This window comes from Anoplolepis gracilipes, chromosome 11, assembly GCF_047496725.1.
Source record: "Anoplolepis gracilipes chromosome 11, ASM4749672v1, whole genome shotgun sequence".
In the NCBI taxonomy this organism is placed as follows: domain Eukaryota; kingdom Metazoa; phylum Arthropoda; class Insecta; order Hymenoptera; family Formicidae; genus Anoplolepis; species Anoplolepis gracilipes.
The window spans coordinates 9,453,279-9,479,210 of NC_132980.1; the positions used below are offsets into that span (position 1 = coordinate 9,453,279).

Genomic DNA, 25,932 nt, shown 5'->3' on the forward strand with positions numbered 1-25,932 from the left:
ATATATATATATATATATATATATATATACATATATACATATATACATATATTTTTTTTCCACGCATCGAGTACGGTTTTCAATTGTAATCATTACAATTAAACACGTTACGTAATTAACGTGTGTCTGTGTCTGACTCTACACATGTATGTATAAGTACAAATAAATTGTGTCAAACCTATTATAAATCACATCTTTCGCGTGATATTTGCGCAATTAAAATAACGAGAGTAATCACGTAAGATATAATTTACATGTAATTTGAGATAAGTCGTGTGAGATACAATGATTTCTCGCGCACGAACGTGGCTATGTACAAAAGTAATTACAAGATCGATACTTACTCCAAGAGAGTCCGAGTTTTTAAATATTACATTAAGTCATTCTTCTCTTTATTTTGCCTACAACATAACTTCGCGTGAAAAAGTGCGAGTGAACGAGGCGCAAGTACATGTCTCATTTCTCCGTAGAATTACAATTGGCTGCTACTTTATCATTCTACTGTCTATATTTCTGCTCCATATACGTCTCCAATCTTGGGCGGCATCCATAATTAAGTGTCGTCGTTCGATTTGTCTTTCCTCGTTGTTAAAATGCATGCTCAATGCCTGACCGACTTTAATGGTCTGGCCGACTTGCAAGCTGAATCGAAAATCTCGCGGTGCCTCGAACAGAAGCACGATCGTGGACCCGAGTCTGAATTCGCCAAAGAGTTCGCCTTTATTTATATGCGCATTTAAATTCGCCTCCTTCGAATACGCGAATTCCGGCCATTGCACCGTGTTGGTCGCCAAATTTCCATCGCAATAAATCCTTATGGAACCCACGTTAGTCGCGCCGATCGCCGTATAAGCCATGAAACCGTTCGTCCATTCCCCGATATACACGACTCGCTCGTTCAGCGAGAACAGATTTGGCATAAATTTGAGTATCTTTGGATTGACGCTTAATAATTTTCCTGAATTGTTTAAAAAAAAGGTGTAAATATATATATATATATATATATATATATATATATATATATATATATATATATATATATATATATATATATATACATACATATATACATATATATAAGCTACAGTTTAAAAGATAAAACATACCTGGAAAATGTCGTCGGAGTTTTATATTCCAATCGGTGGGACTGTGAAATCGATGATAATCACCAGGTGCCAAATAAATGATTAATTGATATAATCTATTATCTGGATTTTTCAAAAGTGAATTAACATAATCGTCTGCGATTTTGTTTGATGTAGATTTGTTCACATCGCCTAAAAACTGCCTAAGATCATACGTTACTCCTTTTACTTGTTCCACGCGGCAAGAAGTTACCGGTCCAAAATAAAGGACTTTACCATCTGCAGGTGAAATCTGTAAGCAATTTCCAGCATATTACCAACAATATTGTTTATATCAGATTTAAATAAGATTACTTAATTATCTGCTTGTAATAAAATAATCACCATGTTTGTATTCACAGCAATTGGTCTTGCATTGTGTTTAAGTGCCCGCACAAAAAATTCCACTAGGTTTGGAAATGCAGACAGATCTAATTCTATCTCACCTAAATCGGCATGAAACATGTTCGCATAAAATCCATAAAGCATTGGTCTTAAACCAACTGGCAATTCAATGCTGGTTAACCAACCCCATATCCTGCTGGTTGTTCTCAACGGCAGACAGCAGTAACATGTAACCTGTGTAACAATAAGACTATATTTCATTTAATAACTCAACAAATTTATCACAAATCTATTGTTCTTTATGAGATTACCACAACATCGTTTAACAATTCTGGCCTATCGTGGATGTCGATGGAATATCCATGTTTGTGTAAATAATCCCATTGTGTTGCTGTGAGTAATGATAATCCAATTCCAGAAACAATCATTAGCCATCGTCGACGAGTGTTCTTAATATATTTTATATTGACACTTGACGTACAGCTTCTGACAAGACTTGTCGAACGTTGTGACGTTATTTTTAACAAAGAGCCACAATGTTGATATCCTCTGAAAACAATGTAAAGAGGTTATATTAGTGTAAAAGTCGAATCATCGAAAAATAAATGATAATGAAACGTACCTGATAAGACGACTCAGTCTCCACATATTTTTCATAATTAATCTATGATTAATTTTTATTATCTAGTCTGCAAATTATGTGAAACGAGCATTCTTATCACAAGCATTTTGCACACGTGTAAACTCTCTTGCTCCAGATTCAAATGAATTTAAATGCGCGCGCATCTTTCAATTTCAAATCCGATTTTTCTACGAATGTATGTAATTCACAAGTTTGACAAAGAATAATTTTTTATTAAAAATAATTAAAACTGAATATTTCATTGTTTTTTTATTAAAAAAATGTTTTTGCAAAAATTTAAAACAAGAAGAGAATATGTATATCATTATTTTATCTTCTTATCAATAAAAATATCTATAAATATTCTCGATATCGTAATATATATTAATTATGTTTATTGCGTTTTAACATATATATATCAATATATTCGCTATCAAAACATCTTAAAAAAACCTCTGCAAATTATGCCAAAATTAAATAATACGACAATGCGTGATTAAATCAGATCGCATTAAATTTTTAGATTAAATTATTATTAATAAGCTTTTATATTATCTCTTATTTGTTAAGCTTTTAGATATGCAATCAATTATCATTGATTTAAAAATTCATGTATAATCTCCTTTAAATTACATTATTTTATAAAATATAAGGAAAATATATATCATCTAAATTCAAATTCCTAATTTTGTTGTTACTTTTTCAAGATAATTATTGAATAATTCATATTGAATATTATAATTATAATAATTATTAATATTAAAATTTATATATTGAATGATTTTTTACGATAATTTTAAAATGTCAAAAATGTATCAAATATTGATGTAATATCGACTAAGGATAAACATCTCTAATTTAAATAATATTATGCGCGCACGCTCGAGAGGGTTAAACAACACGCGATACGTGATGTCACATGAATGCACGCGTGTGCCGTGTGTCATACGGGCCCGCGGTGCGTGGTGCGTACATACACACCGCGCGCGACACCGCCGTCAAATAACGGTGAGGAGTGAGGAGGCGCACACCAGGAGGCGGGGGCGCGATAACAGGTGGCTCCGCGTCGCGGCAGGTGAATCGTCAAACTGGCCTTTTTTTTGTGTCCGCCGTGCGATCACAATTGGTCCGCGTTCGCCCTTGTCAGTTCCCATTGTTTTCCATCGTCGTCGCCGTCTGTCTCGTCGGTCTATCCGTTCGTCTATCCTGTTTCGACCCCCCCGGTCGCGACATACCCCCACGTATATATTTTGCACCACCGAAGATCGCATCGGGAAGATCAACCAGTGGCCGACGATCCTGTTCCCGAACGCGAGACATGACGCTCGCGACGACGCGACGTTGCTACGGAACGGCACTATCTTGAAGTGAAACAACGACGTTGTCAACATCGGTGCCGAGAAGGAGGAACGAGTCGGGGAGAATTGCACGGAGGAATCCGTCGTGTTCGCGGAGTAGTCTCACTTGACGTATGAAAGGTCGGGGCTGCGGTAAGATCAAGAGCGAGACAATGCCGCCGTCTTCGCATACCAACTGGACAAGGCCGTTGCTCAAGGGTGGACAGACCATGCAGATGCAGGTCACTAAACAGCAGCAGCAACAGCCGATGACGACGATGATGGTGACAATGGCGACGCCAACGACGACGTCGTCGTCGGCGGCTATCGGTACTGGAGCGCAAAATCAAAACGTAGCGGAGCATCCTGCGACACCGCTCGACAGAAGAATCAAAGTGGTCTTGGTAGGTGACGGCGCAGTCGGCAAGACCAGCCTGGTGGTTTCATACTCCACCAACGGCTTCCCTGGAGAATATGTGCCAACTGCGTTTGACAATTATAATGGTTCGTATAGTTTTGGGATGTATCTGTGTTACATATTAACAATAATATGACTCAGGATTGTAATTTAAGAATACATACTGGGTATCTGTGCGACACATATTCAGTTTTGCTTTATAAAATATTACAATTTTTAAAACGATCAAGATGTGCTTAGCAAATGCTGTAAAATATTTATTTTTATTTTTTCTTTATGGCAGTTGATTCTTCTTTTTGTTTTTATCTGTTTTTATCATTTTTTCTCGAGGACAAATAAATAAAAATATATTAATTTGATCCAACAATATACTAACATTTTTTGTAATTATATCTGTCTAGTGGTTGTAAATGTTGATGGACAGCCACTGAATGTCCAGCTATGTGATACAGCAGGCCAGGATGACTTTGATCCCTTGAGATCATTGTGCTATCCCGAGACAGACGTGTTCCTAGTTTGCTTCAGCGTTGTATGCCCTTCATCTTATCACAGTGTGGCTTCCAGATGGATCAATGAAGTGCGAAAATACTGTCCTGGTGCTCCAATTATTTTGGTATGATCTAGATGAAGTAGATTGTATAATCTCTGTTAATAATATAATATTTATTTATCTTGTAAAATATTATAAATCTAACAATACTGCAATTATTGTCATTATAATATTCTAGGTAGGAACGAAAAGCGATCTAAGATCGGATGTACGTCTGATGTTGCAACTTGCGAGATACGGTCAGGCGCCGATCACCACTATCCAGGGTCATCAGTTGGCGCGGAGACTGGGCGCCGTCAATTACGTCGAAACATCCGCATTGACGCAACACGACCTCAAGGAGGCCTTTGATCAGGCGATAGTCAGTGCCCTCAATACGCGACGTGGAGGCGCCAATTTACTCTATCGGCGTAGGAAGCCGCCCCCATTGTGGCGTAGATGGTTGTGCTGTTGGGAACGCCCGTCTTCGAGCGAGACCTAAACAAAACAATCCTATTATAAGTGAGATAGACTCTATACTTTTTTAGAATCCCTCTGTGATCATAGGCGGTCGCTTTCCCTTCTGTCAGAATAATCACCTCTCCCTCCCTATGTGATGTACTCGGTAGCTAGATTCGTTGAAAATTATCTCGACAAAGAGAGGCAGCTAATACTGTTATTTAGATTTTAGACGAGACGAGATTATTAATAGATATTCCCGTGCGCGAAAATAAGCATCGAGAGCAACCCTGTTATTCGCGGCGCTTTAACATAATTCGTTCATTCACATGAATTGCCTAATTTATTTTTTTTATATATGTTAAATGTTTCATATACGAACTAACAAACTGCCAGAATAAAATGCCAAATAGGATATAGTTAAAAAGTCATACAGTGCCGAAAATAATGATGCCTAACTCGGTGAGTGATTTGTACTTAAGGGTTGCTCGCGACAATTATATTGCGCAGAAATCCCGATACATTGAGAGATTATTGGGAGCAAATTGTTAGTCGAATTATAATTCTGACAGACGGAGCGAGCGAGTGCCGCCCTCGTAAAATTCCTGAAGCCGCACATAAGTGTGGCATAATTTATTGTATAATATTTTATATATAATCATAATATTTTTATTATACTAGCATAGAGTAATTGGCTACTCGCTGGTTGTGATTTTTGTACATGTAATATCTTTATTTTAATTGTTGCGGTAAAGATCAGTTCTTTCCCACTCTTTTCTCCCTCTCTATCTTTCTCTCTTTTTATCGAGGATATTATAGGTGGCCCTTTTTGCCACGTATGGCGTATAACAATTGTATATTTTTTACTTGTTGCGATATCGTATATATATATATACATATAAAAATATATATATACATATATATATATATATTTATTTTTTAATATCTTTGATATATATTGGTATTTTAGTAGAGTAATAGTAGCTTTAAAATATCATGTTACACTTTCGCAGATCGACGATAACCGCATGACATCACACACACGTATACATAAAATTTATACATATAGCGTAAGTGATATTGGTAACAATGATATTTGATAAAACGTGTTTTTGATATGTGATGTAGTAGAGTATTTGTACGAGCGATATCAATAACGATAAGGAACACAATAATTAACGCGAAAATACATCCATGGTATTATTTAACGATCTATTACACATTTGTACTTCAAGTTGCTATGAAAAGTTACTGTGATCTTACTTGAAACTTTCTTCCGGATGTTCTATGGATGTGTATTGCATACGGAATTGTACATGAATAAGACTGCAAAATAAGATTCAAAACGATATAATGCATAATATCATAGATTTAATTTGCTGTAATACTTCATTTCTATATCATGTGTGACGCATCAAAAATAAATTGTATATAAATATTTATTCATCACAAACGAAAATAGTCTCAATGTATGTCATACCTAAAATTAGATATAACATATGTGGGGAACTGGATAGCTCAATAATAATAGCAGTCATCTGATAAAAGCGAAAGATCTGGGCAGAACTTCTAATTCTGTTTGGACTGAAAAAAAAATTGAGTAAAAGTCTGTAGAACAATAATTAAAATAACTTTAGCAAATCAAACATTAAAATATCTAAAACTAATATTAGAATCTAGCATAAATCCATCTATTTTTATTTCAATGCATTATATATATTCAATTAATAACTTTTAATAATTTATAATATTTTTGCAAAATTTTTAAAAATACAAATAAAACGTTTTCCATAGTTTTATTTATTTACATCTTTCTATACTTTGTGAAATTTTAATCTTGATGTAAAATTTTACTACACTATTACACTACAATAAAATACTATGTAAATAAATACTATAAATACTACACTAAATTAAAAAAATATAAAAAAATTCTAAACAAGTTAATGATATCTTCAGTTTCTATTTTATCAATAATGGGTATAATCGTATTAACATACCATACGTCGAAAATAGTAGATCAGGAAATAGAAGGGTTGGTGCAGCTCCACATTCCACATGTGATCTCGGATAAACAATGGCGAACCGAGTGGTCGGCAGTGCAACGTTGAATACACCTAAGCAATTGTATAAATATTTATTGCGCGAATGCGAAAAACTGCCCAAACATACACAGGAATTTTATAAGCATTCTGTCAAACAAGTATGTGAAAATTATTTTTACTCAATAACGATAACCAATTTGACATAACCAGATATGCATAAAAGTATTTTAAAAAGAAATTTAAATCTATTAAAAAATATTCATTATATATAAATATTAAATATATTATTATATTAAAAATGTAGAATAATCAAAACAATTGAAAATATTAAAAGTTATAAATTTAATGCAAAGAGAGAGCTAAAGCTTTTGTTTTTCTTTGCGAAAAAAGTAACCTTAGGAATAGTAGATTTTCTTTTCCTAATAACTTTTGAATTAGTGAAGGCAATTTCTCTTCTAGAGCTTCAAGCAGCATGCCTTGGAATCTGATGAAGAACGTATACAGCAAATTATGGAACGAGCATTGTTAGATGCCAAATGGGTGATACAAAAGGTACTTTGTTATCAACATGTAATTTAAATTATATTTATTAGAGATATTTGAATAATTAATAAGCATTAATTTATATCTTTTTCTTATTTGACAGTATAAACAACCAAGTAGCACTTCAACGTAAAAATGATAAATAAGCAATATTTATCTTAACATATACATATATTAGTATTAGATAGAAAAATGGATTTTAAACAAATTGCTAAGGAGAACATCAATAGCAGTATCTCTCAATTTTGGAAAGCCATCGCAATCTGGATTAGAAATCCTCATGTTGTTAATCGTAGGCTTCTAGGATCTCAGGAACTATTAACAATTAAAGTCAATTGCAATGTTCTGGATATTTTCGAACGCATTGAGAAACTCTATATCCAACCTAATGATTTCGAGTGTGATTTACCTTCAAGAAATATAAAAGACTTATTAGACATGTTGAATATCACAGAATATTGTCAACCATTTGAATGTATGGATATATTTGAGGCGTTAAACGATAATAAAAAATATCTATGTATTAAAAAGCTTCTGCCTCGCAACACGCAGATATTCTCGCCTACGCTGGAATTTGTATTTATCGACAAGACATTCGCCACCGTTATTATTTTTCACAAACCGATCATCCTGGATAAACAGTCTCTGGGTCCAAATGTAGCTTACAGTATACAGCATCACGAATGTGACATCTCTATAAATATATGTAAATCGGACGCTGATAATTGTAGCAAAAGTTGTAACTGGTTAAAATTCAAATTTTTTCCACGTCTAATAAAGTGGATGGAAAGCGAGAACAATATAAGCAGTTGCAGTTTGAAAATTAGTTCCCTTAGTCTTGTCACCATTGGGGATTACACCTGCTTGTACAATCGCCTAAAGGAGAAATATGGCGTGAAAATGGTGGAGATATGGCCAGAGAACACAGATCCGGCAAAGTTTGTTTACGAGGACATTGCGATCGCGACATATTTGTTGCTACTGTGGTACAAAGAGAGACAGGAAAAGGGTACACAGGAGCTGCAATCGTTCGTTGATCTCGGCTGCGGCAACGGTCTTCTCGTCTACATTTTGTCTAGCGAGGGTCACAAAGGAATGGGAATCGATTTGCGCAGAAGAAAGATTTGGGACCTGTTTCCAAAAAATACTCATTTGCAAGTATGTACATATACGATATTCGCTATACAATTATAATTTACTTAATAGAGTTAAGATATTACATCAGTCCATAATTAAATCCATATATTATCTTTGTGCACTTTTTGTTGACATTAATTTATTACTGAAAATTCTTTTATGCTAAGAATTGATAAATATTATTGTGTAATAATTGTACACAAATTTATGGACTAATATGATATTTTTAATAATGCTTTTCATCAATAGTTCTGTGTTATATTCTGTTATAAATATTAATAATAATTTTTACTGTATATATATTCTAATATAGTAATCATTCTGTGATTTATGTGCATAGGTCAGCACGATTGTTCCATCTTCAGAGACAGTCTTCCCCGGCGTGGACTGGATCATAGGGAATCATACGGACGAACTTACTCCGTGGATCCCGGTGATTGCGGCGCGCAGTTCCTACGAGTGCCGATTCTTCCTATTGCCATGCTGCGCCTACGAATTCGATGGCATGAAATATCGGCGATGTAACGCCAGTGAGAGCCAATATTCGGAGTACATGTCTTACATTAAGAGCGTATGCGAAGGCTGCGGCTTCCTTACGCTAATGGACAGGTTGCGAATCCCATCGACTAAGCGAACTTGTTTCATCGGATGGAAGAGAACTTACGCGAGGGAGAGCTCCGTCATTATAGATGTCAACATTCAAAAAATCATCAATGCGAGATCGACAGTTGTCATTCCACTTCAAAAAGAAACCATAGAAAACGAAGGGAAAGATGGTATGTGGTCTTCAAGCTTCAAACCGAGGAGCTCGACAGAGCGAACGCGCAACTGTACGCAATTAGACAAAAAACTAGTTTTTGACATAGTCGACACAGTCGCGGCACATCTTTTGCGAACCGATCGCAGGATATCGCTAGAACGGAGACACGATGAGACGTGGAACGCCGGTGGGCAAATCAGCATCGGTGAGGTGGCAAAGTTATTGGCGCCCGAAATGCTACGACAACTACGTAACGAATGTGGAGGACTGCAAACTTTACTGAAGAATCATAATCACATTTTTTGCGTCACTCAAGGAAAAGTGCAATTTAGGATTCCTGGAATCATTGATAAAAAGAAGAGGAGGAAAAGGAATAATAGCAAACCATTAAGAAAAATTAAGCCTTGTTGGTTTCACAAGAACCATCCTGATGGGTGTCCCGTTCTCGAAATCGACTGTGACTTTCAACATTGAGTTCCTTCATTGCTCATTGTGAAGTTGTGTTTCATACTCTGGAACTATTATTTAAGTGTGCATGTAACAATATATTTTATTTTAAGTAAAAAAAGAAAATAAATGCTGATTGTTACACGTCAAAGCTAAACTGAAAAGAATACAATCTCACTGATATGGATTAACATTACAAAACGTAACAATCTAATATAAACGATATTAAATTACATTTCGAATATATACCTATTTTGTTATACAGCGATATATAAAACATCTCTCATTCATCACAGCTTTAATTATTTGTCTAACATTCAAAATTTCTTTCTTCATGTTCGTTTGATATTTTAAAGCGTAGTATTTAATCGATAACTTATTTACGGCACATGTTTTTCAGTACGTTATAGATCAATCTGCATTCTCAATCACAAGGTCTTCTAAGAAGGAACATCTTTTGAAAAGAGTTCCCTTAAATGTTCACTTGAGAAAATCTACCACTAATATGTCATCCAGATTCACCAATTTGGTATCTGCTCCTTGATTTTCCTGCAGAAGCGCGCCCAGCATCTGCTGGCCATTTTTCAATTTCTTGACGTCGAGCATGACCAGCTGATGGACGCGCTTCAGGTGAGTCTGCAAATTACACTTCTGCGTAAACGAGTACTTGCAGTGCGGACAAGGATACGGCCGGTCGCCGATATGATGTTTCTGATGCAATTGCAGCGTAAAATTTTGCGCAAACGACTTGTTGCACTGCTCACACTTGTATGGCCGTTCGCCTGTATGAATGCGCTTGTGTCGCTCCATCTGATATGGTTTCATAAATGTCTTACCACATATATCACACTCCTTCCGCGACGACTGCGTCGAGGTTTTAGTTGCCACCGCTTGACTGTCACATGCTATTGTTGTTGACTGAGTGCTTACTTTTACTTTGGATACATCGCCATCAATGTTCGTATCTTGATTCTGCATCTGTACTATGGAAATAGGAGGCAAGCAATCGTTCATCTGAATAATCGCCGCGTCGCTCGCATTCGTGGTCGCCGTCTCATTTGGCATCTGGCTGGTTATCACTATCTGATTGGCGTTACCCAAATTGCAAGTTTCCTGGAAAGGATTCGTACCAACTAACTCGATCACGTTGGTCGGTATTTCGGCGGTGCTGTTTGCTGCTGACTGCGTAAGCATGGTATCGTCTGTCTGGATAGTGACAAGACCGTTCGCTAGCAGAAAATGTAGATTCGCCACCAGCTCGTTGCTGTCGTTTAAAGACAGCATAGAATTGTTGTTGAGAATCGTCGTAGTCGTCGCGTCATTATGATTGAATGCGATTTGACTCGGCAAGTGAACCGCGCCACTAAGATTCATTTCAGTGTGCTCTAACGAGGAATAATCAAGATTATGCGATGGTATAACTTCGCTGCCGTTAATCACAGTCGCCGTCGTCGTCGTTGTTGTCGTCGTCTGTGATGTGTGGTCGAGAGAACTGTTACCGATTTTTTCGAGATTAGCCGCCGCTTCCGCTACTGCCGCAATCTTTTGGTGTTTAGGCTTACGCTTCGCACCGTTCTTATGTTCCCTTGCATGTTTCTGCATGTGCACCTTCTTATGACCCGAAGTACGAAATCGAAGGTCGCATACGGGACACTTGAACGGCTTCGCACCTGAAAATTTGTCGTAAATTATTACATCTATTCAAATTTTAAGGAAGATTTTTCATCGCACATATAACTCTCACATTTGAAAATCTTAAATAGAAAATATCAGCCTTTGATAATAGAATTTATTCCTTAATTTTATTCATTTGTAGATATAAATTCTGAAATAAAAGAATAATCTAAGCTATCGCTGCAGAAAAAGGTGATAGAATAAAATATAGCAACAATGAAATAGTTAAATTTCAAAAATATTATTTTCTTATAAAAAATAATGGACAACGAAATATAAATTAAAAAAAAAAAAAAAAAAAATAAATAAACACCAAATTAACAAGTCTTTAAGTTTAAACAAAGATTCTTTTTCTTATCCTCTTCAATTACATAATATATTTAAAAATACATAAAGTAGTTTGGGAAATTATTCACCTGTATGCAGTCGCATGTGGACCTTCAAACTGCCCTTTGTAGCGAACATGCTGTTGCAGACGTGGCAGCGGAACGTCTTTTTACCCGTGTGAACCTTCATATGCGAGTCCAAAGTGCACTTAACTGCGAAACTCTTGTTGCAGTGATTGCACTTGTATGGTCGTTCGCCTGTGTGCGTGCGAATGTGCCTAATGAGATCGCTTGGCTTCCGAAAGGTTTTCGGACAGTATTTGCATTTGTTCGTATATTCTTTCGTCTCTTTCCTCTCCGTCTTTACCTGAACGATCAAACGCTACTTGATACAAGTATAAAAAATATTTTAAAAATTCATGAAAATACATGTGTACTCACGTTTAAGCGGTCCATGCTTTTCCTCTCGGCAACTGCGTCCATCAATACTTTCTCAGATACCGACGAGTCCGGATTCATTCGAACGTTTAGCGTTGTTATCGAAGGAAGACGGGAACTGGAGGAGACTGTTTCCTTTTCGTTCGATCCCACGCGCATAACTTTCAAAACTCCGCTATGCATCTTGCTGTGATGTTTCAATTGCGATTTGCTGTCCAGTACTTTTTTACAAGTTGTACATTTCAACAACCTGTGTGACATACAAAATCAGAAAGATTTTTAGATTTCCTACGTTTGAGAGATATATTTCTCATTGTTTTATTTAATCAATTCGCTTACTCTGTGTGTACCCTCTTCGCATGTCTATTAAGACCACCATTTGTATGGAATCGCTGGGAACACTTTGTACACTCATGTATTTTTGCACCGCAATGAGATTCTAAATGTTCCTGCAGCAATTACGTCAATTTTATTCAATCAAATTGTTTTTATTACTTTAGCAAATAATTACAATTTCATACTATAATATATAAAATGCTCGAAAAATATTACCTTCAATTTCTCTGCTGTAAAACCATTACGGTGGCATATGTGACACTCCAACAAATTATTGTACTCCGATATTTTGGCCAAGTTACTCGTTCCAGAAGAAACGAGCGTCTCCGGCTGTATTGTACTTTGGAAGTTCTTCCTGCAAGTATCGCATATCTTTTAATTGCTCACTAATAACACGATTTTACGCATAAATGAGGACTTACACGAATAAAGAATTTGTCTCGCTCTTGCATAATATGACGTTACTCTTCTGTGGCTCTTTTTCATGTTCAATGTTTTGCATCTCGATTAATCCGTTTGTAGTGTCCGTTTTCGCGATGACCTTCGAGTACTTTGATGGGCATATTTCCGAAAGGCTCACCAATTCCGAACAATTATCCTTAGGATTTATTACCATCAGATGAGCGTTCTTCGTAATTGTAGAAGCGTCAACATTATTGACCGTAGTAACTGGAATAGTTCGTTGTTCTTCTTGTTGTTTGTTGCTTTCTTCCATGGATCTAGGCAAAATACCAGATATGCTCGTCGTGTTAGTCGGATTCAAATTGATGTCCATCTCGCTGTCCGTCTGCAAAATCGATTATTGAAATTCATATTTATGTAAAAAATATCAAAGTATTAAAGTGCATATGCTTTATTGCTGACATTTTAATTAGAATCATATCATTCTCTTGCGTATTTACCTGTAATGTAATTTGACTCATGTCAAATGAATCAAATTGTGATGTAAATATAGTATTACCAGACGAATCTATATTTTTGTTATGTTCGTAAATTATATTAAGCACCGGTTGTTCTCTGGAATTGTCGAGAGAATTCGTATTTGTCTCATCCATCTGTTTCGGTAGATTGTTTGCCAATCCAAGATTCATGCCAATATTAAACAGTTGTTGATTCAATGTCTCTTCGATCTCTCGTATGCTTTCCTACAAAATTTTCTGCCAATGTTATTTGTTTCTTTTTATATTGTAATGTTTATATATATTTTTTATAACTGTTAAAATTATGTACCGCTGTAAGGGTTTGATCTCCAGAATAATGAGACAATGTAATGGTGCCAGTTTCATCAGCATGTAAAGTTTGCGAAGTTCCTAAATTAGCTGTATCAACAGATAAATTTTCTGAAAAATATAATCACGTATTTATAAATGTATATAATCCACTTCTTTTAAAATTTAATGTAAAATAAACATTTTATATTTGTTGGAAAACGTACGGTTTGGTACTGACGGTGTAGCGCTATTTGTTAATAAGAAAGACTTGTCCTTCTCTGCGCTGATATTTTGAAATTGATCGGAAAAGGCCTGCGTAAAATCTGGCGCCATTTGTGGTTGGAACGATACTTCCATATCTTCGGCAAGACTGATGCTTGTTGCTAAGGTTGTTGGACCAGCTTCTTTGTTTTCTCTCAAAGGTTGTTGTTCCTTCTGCTCTTGTGTCTTTTGTTCCTCCAATTGCTGTTCAGAATATATATAAAACTTTAATACTTTAATACCTTTCAGCGACAAACTTTCTACAATAATTAAATATGTACCCGTTGCACCAGTTCATGTTTGTGTCTTTTTATGTGTTTTCGACAATTGACGTACGTCTTAAATGTCTTGTGACAATATGGACACATAAATGGTCTTTTATTGCTATGTGTAACCAAATGCCTCTTCATGCTGCTTTGTGTGGAGAATCTTGTGTCGCATACCGAACAACTGTACGGTCTCGCATCGTCGTGCGTGTGCAGGTGAGATTTCAGAACACTATTTGATGTAAATCTCCTGTAAAGGTGACACCATAAAAATTTTGATCGATGTATATATATTACAAATGAAATATAGTTAAATAAAAAATCTTAAACCTGTCACATTTGGAGCACTTGTAAGGACGTTCGCCTGTATGCCTACGATAATGTTGTTTCAAATGACTAACTTTTCTGAATGCCGCGTGACAGACCAAACATTCGTGCGGCCTGGTCACACCACCGCTCTCGTACAATTGCTTTTGCTTCGATTGCACTTGGGCAACACTGATTTTATTACCGGCGTCACTGATGATAAGTGGCTCTTGCAGTACTACTTGTGGTACCAGACTCTCCGCCTCTGGCGTTATCTTGGGCTTTTCCCGCATGTGACACTTCATGTGATTTTTCAGGATGATGCTCGAGTTGAATAACTTGCCGCATATATTGCATTTGTTTGGTTTCATATGTAATCTGAAAAGAGAAATAGATTTTTATTATAAAACAGTGTTTTAGCATAGAAGATACATAAACAAATATATAGACATCTTATAATGCTTGGATCAAAACAAACAAAATAACTGAAAGACTAAAATTGAAATAAATAAATAAAATAATAAAAATAATAAATAAAAATAAAATAATAATAAAAAATAAAATAAAATAGAAATTATATAAGCATCGAGAACTTGAGAACAAGGATATACACATAAGTATAAATAAGCAATTTATATTCAGGAAAAGAATAAAGCAAAATATACATGTAAACCATAAAAATTTAGCTGTATGAGTTTTAAAACTTAAAATTAATTAGATTATATTACGTACGACAGAGAAGCTTACCTTGTGTGAGAGGTAAGACTACTATGGCACGCAAAAGTTTTATTGCAGGAAGTGCAAGCGTACTTCTTCACTCCGGTGTGAGTCCGTTCGTGTGCTATCATTGTCGATTTTAGTGCGAAAGAACGCACACAATACATACACTGAAAGACATAGAATGTTTTTATTATTTATTGTCCATTCGTCGCAATTATGGCTTTGAATAAACAAAAGATCCATCTACCTTGAAGGGCTTTTCCTGCGTGTGCACCCGCAAATGACGTATCAAGTCCGACGGTTTTTTGAATTCTTTCGGGCAGAATGAACATACATACCACCGTACGTTCCCTATGCAACGTTGCTTTATAGCATGATACTTCCTGCAAATGTAAACAGTTTTATTTATTTTATTTCCCAAATTACAATAATATATAGAGTATTTTTTATAGTATTTAATTGTCAATTATATTTTTACATCATCATCAAGTTTTTCAAGATCTACTTTCCGGTTTTATATTATATTCCGCGTAAAATAAAAAACATTACCTTGAACTACTGCCAGCAGTCTTATCTAACAATGTAACATACGTCGTTGGCAATTCCGTCTTTTTCGATTCTGCGATTTCTGTTGCGAGCAAAAAATATTAAATATCATATTCATTTCGTAACGAATGACAAATATGTGAGGGACAATTACCTTTCGAAGAGACTTCGTTTTTGTTCGGCAAACCGCTATTTTTCAACGCTTGTTGCAAGATATCATTCTGCTCTGCATTAAGCGTCGCGGTTCCCGTGGAATCTGCGGTATTATTTACAACGGCTTCCAAAGATGCCAATTGCGATATAACGCTATCAACCGTCGCGCGCATATCAGCTTCCGAAGAGATACTGGAATTAGCTGCCGAGGTTTTATCGACGGATTCCTAAAAAAAGCGTAATGTTTCTTGATCTGAATCATTCTAAGGCAAAACAAGTGAATATATCGCGCTTACCTCCTCCGGATTAGAATGCACTCGCTTTATGTGACCGTTTAAGCTACCCAGTTTCTTGAAGATGCAGGAACAATAAGAACAGGCATACGTCGGTTCGCCTTCCGGCGCATTATGCACTCTGAGTATATGCGCCTTTAGATTTCCTGAAAAATTAGAAACTAGAGAAATAAGAGACTTGATGGATATAGAATACTGATATAGAATAACTATCATTGATAAAGAATAACGTTTCTTATCATATAATTTCCGGTACATTACATGTAATATTAATCGTAATTTCGCAAACCTTTCTGACTAAACTTGGCACTGCAGAGGCTGCAGCTATGCGGCCGGATACCGTTGTGTTGCCACGCGTGAATTTGTAGCGAACTCTTTTGTGTGAATGCTCTGTTGCAAACATTACACTGCACAAATAAAAATACGTGTGAAACGATCGTTTGTTCAAATTATTTATTTATATATGCAAAAAGAGCGTTTACCTTAAACGGTTTCTCTCCAGTGTGCACCCTGATATGTCGCATCAGCTGGCTTGGCTTTTGGAAATTCTTCAAGCATATGGTACATTTGTACATTGTTTTATGTTTCGTTCCCCTCTTAGTTTGCTTTACTATCTTTGTCTTTAGCTGTGGAGAAATAAACGCGATAAGACCCCCCGGAGCGAAACTGTTTATTAGAAATAGAAAGACTCTTCTCAAGGAAAAAAGGATAAAAATAAAAATAGAAGCCTTTACCACAGGTTTATATTAAACAAGAATAATAAGAGAAGAAATAATATAAAACATTGCTAGTGTTATGATCCGTTTATCGAATAGTTCATGGCACTTTTGATAAGTTCTTTCTACTTACCCTATAATGTTCGCGAATGTGCATTCGATAAAGCGCGGGTTGCGTGAATTGTTTGTTGCATAATTTACACTTTCGTACGCCAACATCCTCATTCGACCACTTTTCCCCATGAAGCTTCAAGTGCGCGTCCAGTTGAGCCTGATAAAAAATTATTTATAAAATCTATATAGTTATTAAATATAAAATATATATTTTTTATATATTATACAATTATAATTTATATATATATATATAATTAATATATATATATATATATATATATATATAATTAATATATATATATATATATATATATATATATATTTTAAATATGTTTTAAAATATTTTTTAAAACATAAATAACTATAATTATTTTAAAATAAATTTTTTTAGATTATCTTATTAAATTACGTATACATAAAATTCTTTATAAAGTAGAATATCTTTTTTTTTATTTCGGAGCAGTTTTCTCGAGATATAATAATTTAGAGATTATTGAGATTGATGTACTTATAATACCTTATAATATTGAGCGCTGATTCCAAGAGCGAGATGGAACACGCGCGTGCAGATGAGAAGAAGCGCGAAATTCAGGCAGTCGACGGTGAACGACATATCGGAAGACGGCACAGATTATGTCGTGTAACATAAAGTAATGCGCGCCGGCGGGCAGTGAGTACTTATATGGCAGTGTTCGGAGTAAAAAGTAGGACGAACACAAAGTATTGAACACAACGCGGTGACTTACCGCGAATTATCGTGTTTATCATTCGTCTCGGAAAAACGCTTTTTTTTTCTTTATGATAAAGAACGAAGGAACACGAAATATTGAACACAAAATTTGACTTATCACTATCGCATGCCGATAGTAAATTGAATCATTGCTCGCACATCTCGCGCATACGTAGGATCTCGCTGCGTTGTATCTCTCATTATTTCTTATTAATAAAGAATACCATTAAAGAAGGAGCAAAATAAATTAGAGATCAGATAGGATACTCGTTTACGAGAATACTCGGCTTCGTGGATCGAATTGAGAGATTATAATTAGCGTGCGTGACAAATTATACGCGGAGCTTTATTACGTAGCATCCACGTGGTCGCATCTCGTGCGACAACCAGACGACTGCAAAAACTCAAGTTTCACTCTCAGTTTTCTTCTTCTTTTTCTATCTTTGTTTTTTTTGTTACTTTTTTATACTTTCTTTTTCCTCTCAGACGATTTCACGCGATAAAATATATATAAAATATAAAATTTTCTTTCTTCTCTTCTTCCTTGTTTTTTTCTATCATTCTCGCCTTCTTCTCCTAATTCTTTTTCTATTTTCCTTCAGCGGATTTAATATCTTTTCAATGCAATATAATAAATTCTCTTCTCCTCCCCCTTCCCCTGTTTTTCTGCCTCACTCCTTGTAGGGCGAGTTCTTCTTGAAGACGAGTCTCGAGATCGTCGAGATTGGCTTCTTAATTCCCGCCCATCGCTGCAACCAGTATCGCGCCTCCGAAAGAGGACATTGCACTTTTTCCGGCACGCATGCTGCTCACGGTCCAGCAGCTTCTTCCCCGCGCGCCGATTGATCTTCCCAAAGTCGGCCGCTCTTCCTCTCCGCCGCCTCCTCCCTTTTCCGCCTGCGGGCCACCGTACTCTTCTTCCTCTTCCGTTTGCTCGTCCTACGCAACCTCTCGTTTCTTCGCTCTCCTCTTCCTCACACGTTTCCCTCTTCAAAACTTTGCTTTCCCTTTCTCGCAATGCTTCTGCTGCGGCGATAAGATTTCGGTTAGCCAGCGAGAGACTCGTCGCTCGCATCTCGGATTCTTCAGATGCCGCCGACAAACGTCGTGTGACGAGTAGGCGATCTGCATAAGTAAACTTGAGACGGCATAACTCTCGTGAGTCTATAAGATTCTACGATAAAAAAAGATTTTAAAACTGACATATTCCAAGAATAAAGATGGGAAAAGAATGACAAAGCTTTTCTTTCAATCTTGTATGCAGTTTATATATCAAAAATCTAAAGTTCCAAAACAGATTGTTTTTGCAAAAGTTGCATCGATAAAATAGATCAATTATGATTGAGACATCGGAAAGGATAATTTATCTCTCTCCTTTTAGTTCTCGTATAGTTCTAGATTTTACTGCATACACCAACAATATTTATAAGACTGAAAAAAATGACCGAGAATCAAATCGGCGAACTTGCTGATTCTCTGTGTCAAAGCACATCCAAAGAGCACAGAAAATCTAATCACATCGGACGTAACGATTCAGGAAACGACCTCCGGCTTCGATACACCGCCCACTGTCGAGGACAGAACGAGGACAGCATCTTCGTCGAATCACCAATTACTCCAAGCAATATTTCTTCACACTTTCGATTTTTTCACAAAACGTCCTTAAATCCTTGTTATATAGAAAATAATAGGATGTTCTGTTTAGAATTGGAAAAATTTTACTGGACGGCAAAAAAGAACGGTTTCGTAGATATTCTTCGATGGTTCTTTCTCCTTTCGGAAATGAGGACGATCGAGACAGCGCGAATCAAACTTGCACTACAACAAACAGACAATTGATGTGTCAAGTGTCAAACGAACGTGTGCCATTGTCAGACAAACGCGAACGACTTGAAACTGCGAGAATAAGAATAAGATCGATGGTGGTTTCAAGGGATACAGTTCCTGAAATACAGTCTCGAGTAAACATCAATTTCTCCGTATTAAATCGACTTCCTTCGCGTTGTCGTTTCGTAACATTATTGTAGATTTCAGATCAGATTATTATTACTTGCGTGCTTAAACATGCGCCTCCGCAAAAGATTACTGATTGTGTGTTGAGCTAGGTTTCTTCCGCAAAAATAAAACTTGATCTATGTCGCAGCACGCATACACACGTAATGCGAAACTCATCGATTACTTTTATATTTTAATATCATGATTATGATTCAGGTATTGTTTAAGCTGGAGCGATCTCGACGAAGTGTCCGGAGAATCATGTGCGATTTTTTTCAGAATTACTAATAATAACAAGTTATTGAAACGACAGTTATATCCTCGCTTTCCCAGTAAAGTTCAATGGTTCGGTTCTTATCAATGCCAGTCGCGTTATCATTTCGTTTTCATTTCGCTCGGCGATTCTTCCCTTTCCTCCACTGCATCTCCTTCACAGATTCGTTTTACGTTCGTTAGCCTTCACCGTTAGTGTTCACCGCAAATTCTCAATCCGAGATGTATCTGATCTACAACAAACGCACATCAATTATTTATACTCGATTTTTCTTCTTCCTACAAGTTTCATTTCACATCATGTCAGATCACACCGTGTACCAGGAAAAAACATCATCTGCACAACTTCTATCACGAATTTTGGTCTTCGAGAGAAGATGAACGGAGTTCCTCGAAGACCTTTCAAATCCGATGACAGAGAAAATATACAAATCCGTGGAGGAGTAGGCGTAAAAACAGTACCGGAAAGACTGCCTATTCCGAGAGAAAAAATTCTTTCCAACGATTAAAGATAAAATATCACGCAGCGAAACTATAATGTAGAATTTGTAATATCAATTATTTATTAAATAATCTCTCTCTCTCTCTTTCTCTTGTCTGTAGAGAAACAATTTCGATATTTGTGTAAACCAGCCTATTAGTTCGATTACTATATTTCTTCAACGATGAATTCCAGCGACAGACGTAAAAACAATATAGCGATGAAATGTGTATAATGACAGTTAATGGTAACTTTTAAAGATATGATCATCATTTAATTAATTAACACATATCACATTTCCTAATCAATTTCATAGGAAAAAAATCAAAATAACCATGAGTACTTTAATGAATATGTATTCTCGCGTTACACCAGTGACATATGTGCAACAGTGTCCTTTGACTTTGGCGAAACCGCACATTTCGTCGAAGAGATATGAGATGACAAGCGCGAGCACGTGCACACTTCACGGGTATTCGCCGTTTACTGACGAAGCGACTGTAAGTGTCGCTTACGTCTTCGTCGAAATACTCGTCATATTCGTCATCATCATAATCGACTCTTTCTCTGTGAATTGCCATACTTTCAGATTCGAAATATCATAATAGATAAATCAGATTACAATCACAATTTATTCTAATACTTCTATATTAATTCAAAATTGAGAGCTTGAAAAAATCAAGAGTTCGTATTATTCTTATTTATATAAAACGTTACATTTTTTAATTTTTGCATCTTCTTTCTTTTCATTCTTAAATAATTCTCTTGAATGACATGTAAAATTACTTTTGTATTTATCTTTTATCTTAAATTTTTATTTTTTTTTCGTACAATTAGTCTTCTCTTTCTTTCTTCAAATAAATTTTTAAATCTTTATAAAGACATCAGTCATTAAGTTTTAAGAAGATAGGAAGATTTATTTTTAAAATTTCCTTTTTGATTAAGTTAAAATGCTCAAGTAATTTAAACTTATTTCTATGACATTTCTCTTTTACGACACAGAATTTCTTTTCTTTAACATATCCGTGTTTAAATACGGTCGAATGATACGATGCAATGTATTTCCTAGTGTCCATTTCATATTTCATCGTTACACGCGCGCGTGCATGTAGGCGTACGGCGCGTGTCGGTGGTCAAACGCGAGAGCAATCGGTGGGCTCTGAGATCATGCGATTCGGTTGCGTAATTCGTGCCCGCCACTTTCTCATGTATTATTAATCCACGTCTCGCTGTGTTGATCCGAGTGATCCTGATTAATTTTCATTGTCTAATCATTCGCAATCGCAATATTATCAAAGACATTTTCAGCATTCTAAAATACATACTCTTCTTCCAATCAGTAACAAATGTAGAATCGAAAACATATGCTATCTTCAATGTATATGACTCATTTCATTCCTATTAATTTTATTACTAATTAACATAGTTACGTCTATAAATAGTAGTAAAGATGAAGCGGCTGAATAATTATTATAGCTTGTAAAGTATTGCAAGGCCGACTATTGCTTTGACGACGTTATGAAATAATGTCCTCTCTTAGTCTTCGAGAGCATTCGAGGGAATTATTAAATCATCTCCTCCATTTATCTGCCTGCAGTCGGTTATGAGGGCATAACGAAATGAGAGAATCGCTAGTTGCTATCTTCTTCTCTATGATTGCTTGATTTTGGTCAACGGCGGATAGATAAGTCGTTGCGGGTCGTCAAGCTCGACCTTTGATTGAACGGAGTAAAAAATTAAGATTCGTCTTATATGGAGAATGTTATGCCCATTGCCTTAACATAACTAAATTTATTTATATATGTTATCTCTTTTATTTGTTATATAATACTAAATATTGTTATATAATAGATTCTATTGATTATTTAATATGAGTTAAACTGCTGTACAACGATGACAAATGTCGTAATGTAAGCAATATTTGTTGTGCAAATTTGTTAAACAAATAATTACGCGATTCACGTCAACTTGAACATGCGGATCAATCGTGGAACAAATGAATATGAGGTAAAAATAATCAATAGCTTTTAGCCTTTTTAGTCGCCAGGTAGTAATTATATACAGGGTCTTTCACGAATTACCGGACACTCTGTATATTGGACATTTACAATGGTGAATATTATCGGTAAGATGGTCTTTCCGACAGCAAAGAAACACGCCGGCGGGATAAAGGATCGATAAAATGATTTTATGTAACGCGACGACATTTGTGCATATAAGATATAGAGAGTGTTTTAAAATCGTCAAATAATATTTCAAAAATTAGTCTTGAAATAGCATATAAAATCTATGAATTAATTTTTCTTTGTCGCTTATAAAAATTGAACATAGAGATATAAAATCTATAAAATAAGTATTTTAAAACTTACTTTCGTTGAAAAGGCGTCCTCGCATTCTGTGCAGAAGAGGTTCTCCTCCTTCTCATGTAGCAGCATATGAGATTTAAGACTCGCCATTCTAGCGTATTTCCTACCACATTCGGGACATTTCGGGTCACCAATATTATGCGTTGCCATATGAAGCGTGAAATTTGTCTGCAATGATACCATTGTATGGAGTTACTGGACTAAATCCAATCATTATATTAAAAAGATCAAAAAAGAAGCAACTTTCACTACAGTTAATCTACTTTTACAAAAGCTTAGCCAATGATTGAACAGGTCTACTCGACAAAATCATTTGTATCTGTTTTAGCAACTTGTTAGCTGTTTCTTTGTTACAGTATATTCTTAATATATATAAAACATATATATATATATATATATATATATATATATATATATATATATTCATTACATTAATTAAATATTTATTATATTAAATACAATACTTAATATATACTTTCTTTCTTATTTATAAAAAAGATAGCCAAAGGACTTACTGGAATATTAAAAGATGCTGGGCATTTTGGACATCTATGTGGTTTTTCTTCTGCATGGTTTTCCATATGTCTGCGATATAACGTCTGTTTAGTAAATTCTTGCTCACAAATGTCACATTTTAAAGATTGTGTATTCTGTAACAGAAATATTAATAATATATAATTTACAAATTGGAAATTTTCAACTATAAAATTATGTGAAATTATTATGTTAAATTTCCACAAAATATAAACATGGAATTTATTTTATACAGTGTAAGTATATTTTATAATAATTATGATGGAAATCAAAATTAAAAATATTTCTAATATTAATATTGCAAAATTACCTCAGTCTTTTTTGGTCTCCCTGGAGACTTTTTATGTACAGATGTAGATTTATTTTTAACATAATTATCAATTATTGCTTGCTCTTCTGTCGATTTCTTATAATTTTCTTTATTTAATAATACATTGCTATCTTCTCTGACAGATAACAAAGGTTCTGCAATTACACATTCATTTATATTCTGTCCTACTTTTATTTGTTCTGTAATTGCAGATATATTCTGTTGTACTGGAAGTAGGTTTACTTGTTGCATTACATTTCCTGATGGACCATCCATATTTAATTGAAAAACAGACTAAAACAGAAATATTTATTATATAAAATTATTACATTAATTACATAAAAACTCTAACAAAAATTATATAAAAACTCTGTTTATGGTTTAATATTTTTAAGCTACATACAGGATGCAAAACTAAGTTTCCGTCCATAGTCTTTATAAATGCTGAAGACACTACATTATTTTGCGGCATTAACGTAATAGGACTTGTCATGATTTCTAATGTACCATCTTCATGTTCTGAAAAAAAAAAAAATTATATTCAATAATCTTTAAACAGAATATATATTACATTGTATATTCTTCTGGTTTTCTCATTTATTTAACAATTCTATATTATTAACACTTTTGTGTATAATTGAAGAGAGAAATCTTTAATTATTATGTATATAAAGAGAAATATAGAATATATCCATTAGACTTTAAAATATATATAACTCTATATCTTTACTACATGGTTTAGTATTTATATTATATTTAATATTTATATATTAAACATTATTTTATTATCTTACCACACACTGCAAAAAGTGTATGACCATCATCCGTAGTGATAAAACCAATTGGAACTGTATCACCAGAGTCAGTCAATTCCATAATTATGTTCTGCTCTGTCAACATGTTGGCAGACATACTCTTAATATGAAGATAATATAGCAATCTTCAGATAACTTAAGAATCACTCTTGCAAGCTCGCGCTTGCCACATAATCTGCTGCAAATCAAACGTAGTATTTAATTGTCACAATCCTTATTATAACACAGAACTGCCACTTACATTAAAATAATTAATTATCAATCTTTGCGATTCTAACCTATCATAGACTATTTTGTTGATTTTTGAATGGTATTAAAATGAAATTACCCTTAAACTTTCAGTTGCGTGCAAAAAAACATCGTCGAAGAGCTCTTTCGCTCGCGATATGTTCGCCTCACATATGTTTTCTTCATCTACCACATGTAAATGTCACCATATGTTGTTCTTCTGCCGTTGTCCTTCCTGTTCGTTTTTTCAAAGTTGCGTAAATCGTCGTTGGCTCACGTTCGTCGTGGATGCAACGCATATTCCTCCTCTTCAATCGCTTCTCTTTTGCAACTAACCCAGTGAACTAGCCGTTCTTGTCAAATTGACGCGTGACGCGTGATCAACACATGTAAATTTACCACTGGCGTTCGCCATTGCCGCCGTTCGCCATCGTATGTAATGTTTACGAAGTAACAAAGGTTATGATTAATAATATTGACAATGAAACAAATTATAATTCCAATTAATTACGATGACTTATAGGAATTATGACGGATATATACAATTTCGTAAACATACAGTAAAAACGTATCTTACCCTAATTCTATAATTTTTCACATCCAACAAAGTTATAATAATATATATATATATATATATTTCTTTTTTATAAATTGACATTAGAATTTAAATTTGCTAAAATTATCATCTACTATTACTATAGATAATATTTTCAGTTGATATGTACAAGAATAAAAACGATTTATTAAATTATTAAAATATAAACGACGGGAAAAAACGGAGGAGCAAAACATCAATGGAATTAAAAAGGATGAGAAAAAATGAATAAGAAACACACACCAGACATCATCAGTTAATTAAACTACATCGAGATTAATGTTTTAGATGAAGTATTCACTTATGTATTTAAATTTATACAAAAAGGATTCAGTTATATAAATCGCGTGTAATAATATGGCTTTTTGTGATAAACGCATTTGTCATGATATGCGTACACATTCTTCAATAATTTTCGAAGAAATTCTTTATATTTGTTGCATCTCTATGTAATTCATTAGAATATTGTTTGAAATACC

The 25,932-nt window shown here is 34.8% G+C and overlaps 4 protein-coding genes across 6 annotated transcripts; 2 read left to right on the forward strand and 2 right to left on the reverse strand.

Moving 5' to 3' along the window:
• Window positions 1-344: 344 nt before the first annotated feature.
• Pisd (phosphatidylserine decarboxylase) lies at window positions 345-2,229 on the reverse strand. The gene is made up of 5 exons (XM_072902342.1): window positions 2,092-2,229; window positions 1,781-2,018; window positions 1,470-1,703; window positions 1,107-1,377; window positions 345-958 (listed from the first exon to the last, which is right to left on the reverse strand). The coding sequence occupies exons 1-5, from the start codon at window positions 2,124-2,126 to the stop codon at window positions 486-488; spliced, it is 1,251 nt and encodes a 416-aa protein (XP_072758443.1). The 5' UTR covers window positions 2,127-2,229; the 3' UTR covers window positions 345-485.
• A 1,333-nt stretch (window positions 2,230-3,562) lies between these two features.
• Window positions 3,563-6,293, forward strand: LOC140671428 (uncharacterized). Its single transcript, XM_072902719.1, has 3 exons — window positions 3,563-3,932; window positions 4,248-4,459; window positions 4,575-6,293. The coding sequence occupies exons 1-3, from the start codon at window positions 3,563-3,565 to the stop codon at window positions 4,875-4,877; spliced, it is 885 nt and encodes a 294-aa protein (XP_072758820.1). The 3' UTR covers window positions 4,878-6,293.
• A 1,045-nt stretch (window positions 6,294-7,338) lies between these two features.
• LOC140671427 (probable tRNA (uracil-O(2)-)-methyltransferase) lies at window positions 7,339-9,922 on the forward strand. Its single transcript, XM_072902718.1, has 3 exons — window positions 7,339-7,431; window positions 7,526-8,580; window positions 8,900-9,922. Exons 2-3 carry the CDS (start codon window positions 7,615-7,617, stop codon window positions 9,791-9,793), a joined length of 1,860 nt encoding a protein of 619 aa, XP_072758819.1. The 5' UTR covers window positions 7,339-7,431; window positions 7,526-7,614; the 3' UTR covers window positions 9,794-9,922.
• A 91-nt stretch (window positions 9,923-10,013) lies between these two features.
• On the reverse strand, window positions 10,014-25,299 carry LOC140671426 (uncharacterized). Of its 3 annotated transcripts, none has more exons than XM_072902716.1 (25): window positions 24,959-25,299; window positions 24,610-24,805; window positions 24,219-24,334; window positions 23,816-24,109; window positions 23,487-23,621; window positions 22,975-23,139; window positions 17,146-17,283; window positions 16,779-16,922; window positions 16,586-16,703; window positions 16,300-16,442; window positions 16,005-16,230; window positions 15,854-15,932; window positions 15,552-15,687; window positions 15,332-15,471; window positions 14,609-14,962; window positions 14,294-14,528; window positions 13,976-14,216; window positions 13,771-13,880; window positions 13,443-13,685; window positions 12,963-13,327; window positions 12,757-12,895; window positions 12,544-12,653; window positions 12,208-12,454; window positions 11,857-12,133; window positions 10,014-11,436 (listed from the first exon to the last, which is right to left on the reverse strand). In XM_072902716.1, exons 2-25 carry the CDS (start codon window positions 24,725-24,727, stop codon window positions 10,247-10,249), a joined length of 5,463 nt encoding a protein of 1,820 aa, XP_072758817.1. In that variant the 5' UTR covers window positions 24,728-24,805; window positions 24,959-25,299; the 3' UTR covers window positions 10,014-10,246. The 3 variants fall into 3 exon arrangements, with proteins under 3 accessions (XP_072758817.1, XP_072758816.1, XP_072758818.1); XM_072902715.1 differs by having other exon boundaries at window positions 24,610-24,808; XM_072902717.1 differs by lacking the exons at window positions 22,975-23,139; window positions 23,487-23,621; window positions 23,816-24,109; ... (1 more) ...; window positions 24,610-24,805; window positions 24,959-25,299 and adding an exon at window positions 17,644-20,357.
• Between the last annotated feature and the right edge of the window lie 633 nt (window positions 25,300-25,932).

Coding starts and splice junctions, on each gene's coding strand:
- LOC140671428 (XM_072902719.1), top strand. CDS start 3,563: ATGAAAGGTCGGGGCTGCGGTAAGATCAAGAGCGAGACAATGCCGCCG. Junction 3,933..4,247: donor TGCGTTTGACAATTATAATG/GTTCGTATAGTT, acceptor ATATCTGTCTAG/TGGTTGTAAATGTTGATGGA. Junction 4,460..4,574: donor CTGGTGCTCCAATTATTTTG/GTATGATCTAGA, acceptor ATAATATTCTAG/GTAGGAACGAAAAGCGATCT.
- LOC140671426 (XM_072902716.1), bottom strand. CDS start 24,727: ATGTCTGCCAACATGTTGACAGAGCAGAACATAATTATGGAATTGACT. Junction 24,110..24,218: donor GAAACTTAGTTTTGCATCCT/GTATGTAGCTTA, acceptor TTTCTGTTTTAG/TCTGTTTTTCAATTAAATAT. Junction 14,529..14,608: donor AAGTGCTCCAAATGTGACAG/GTTTAAGATTTT, acceptor TCACCTTTACAG/GAGATTTACATCAAATAGTG.
- Pisd (XM_072902342.1), bottom strand. CDS start 2,126: ATGAAAAATATGTGGAGACTGAGTCGTCTTATCAG. Junction 1,704..1,780: donor AATTGTTAAACGATGTTGTG/GTAATCTCATAA, acceptor ATTGTTACACAG/GTTACATGTTACTGCTGTCT. Junction 1,378..1,469: donor TTGCTGTGAATACAAACATG/GTGATTATTTTA, acceptor AATTGCTTACAG/ATTTCACCTGCAGATGGTAA.
- LOC140671427 (XM_072902718.1), top strand. CDS start 7,615: ATGGATTTTAAACAAATTGCTAAGGAGAACATCAATAGCAGTATCTCT. Junction 8,581..8,899: donor CAAAAAATACTCATTTGCAA/GTATGTACATAT, acceptor TTATGTGCATAG/GTCAGCACGATTGTTCCATC.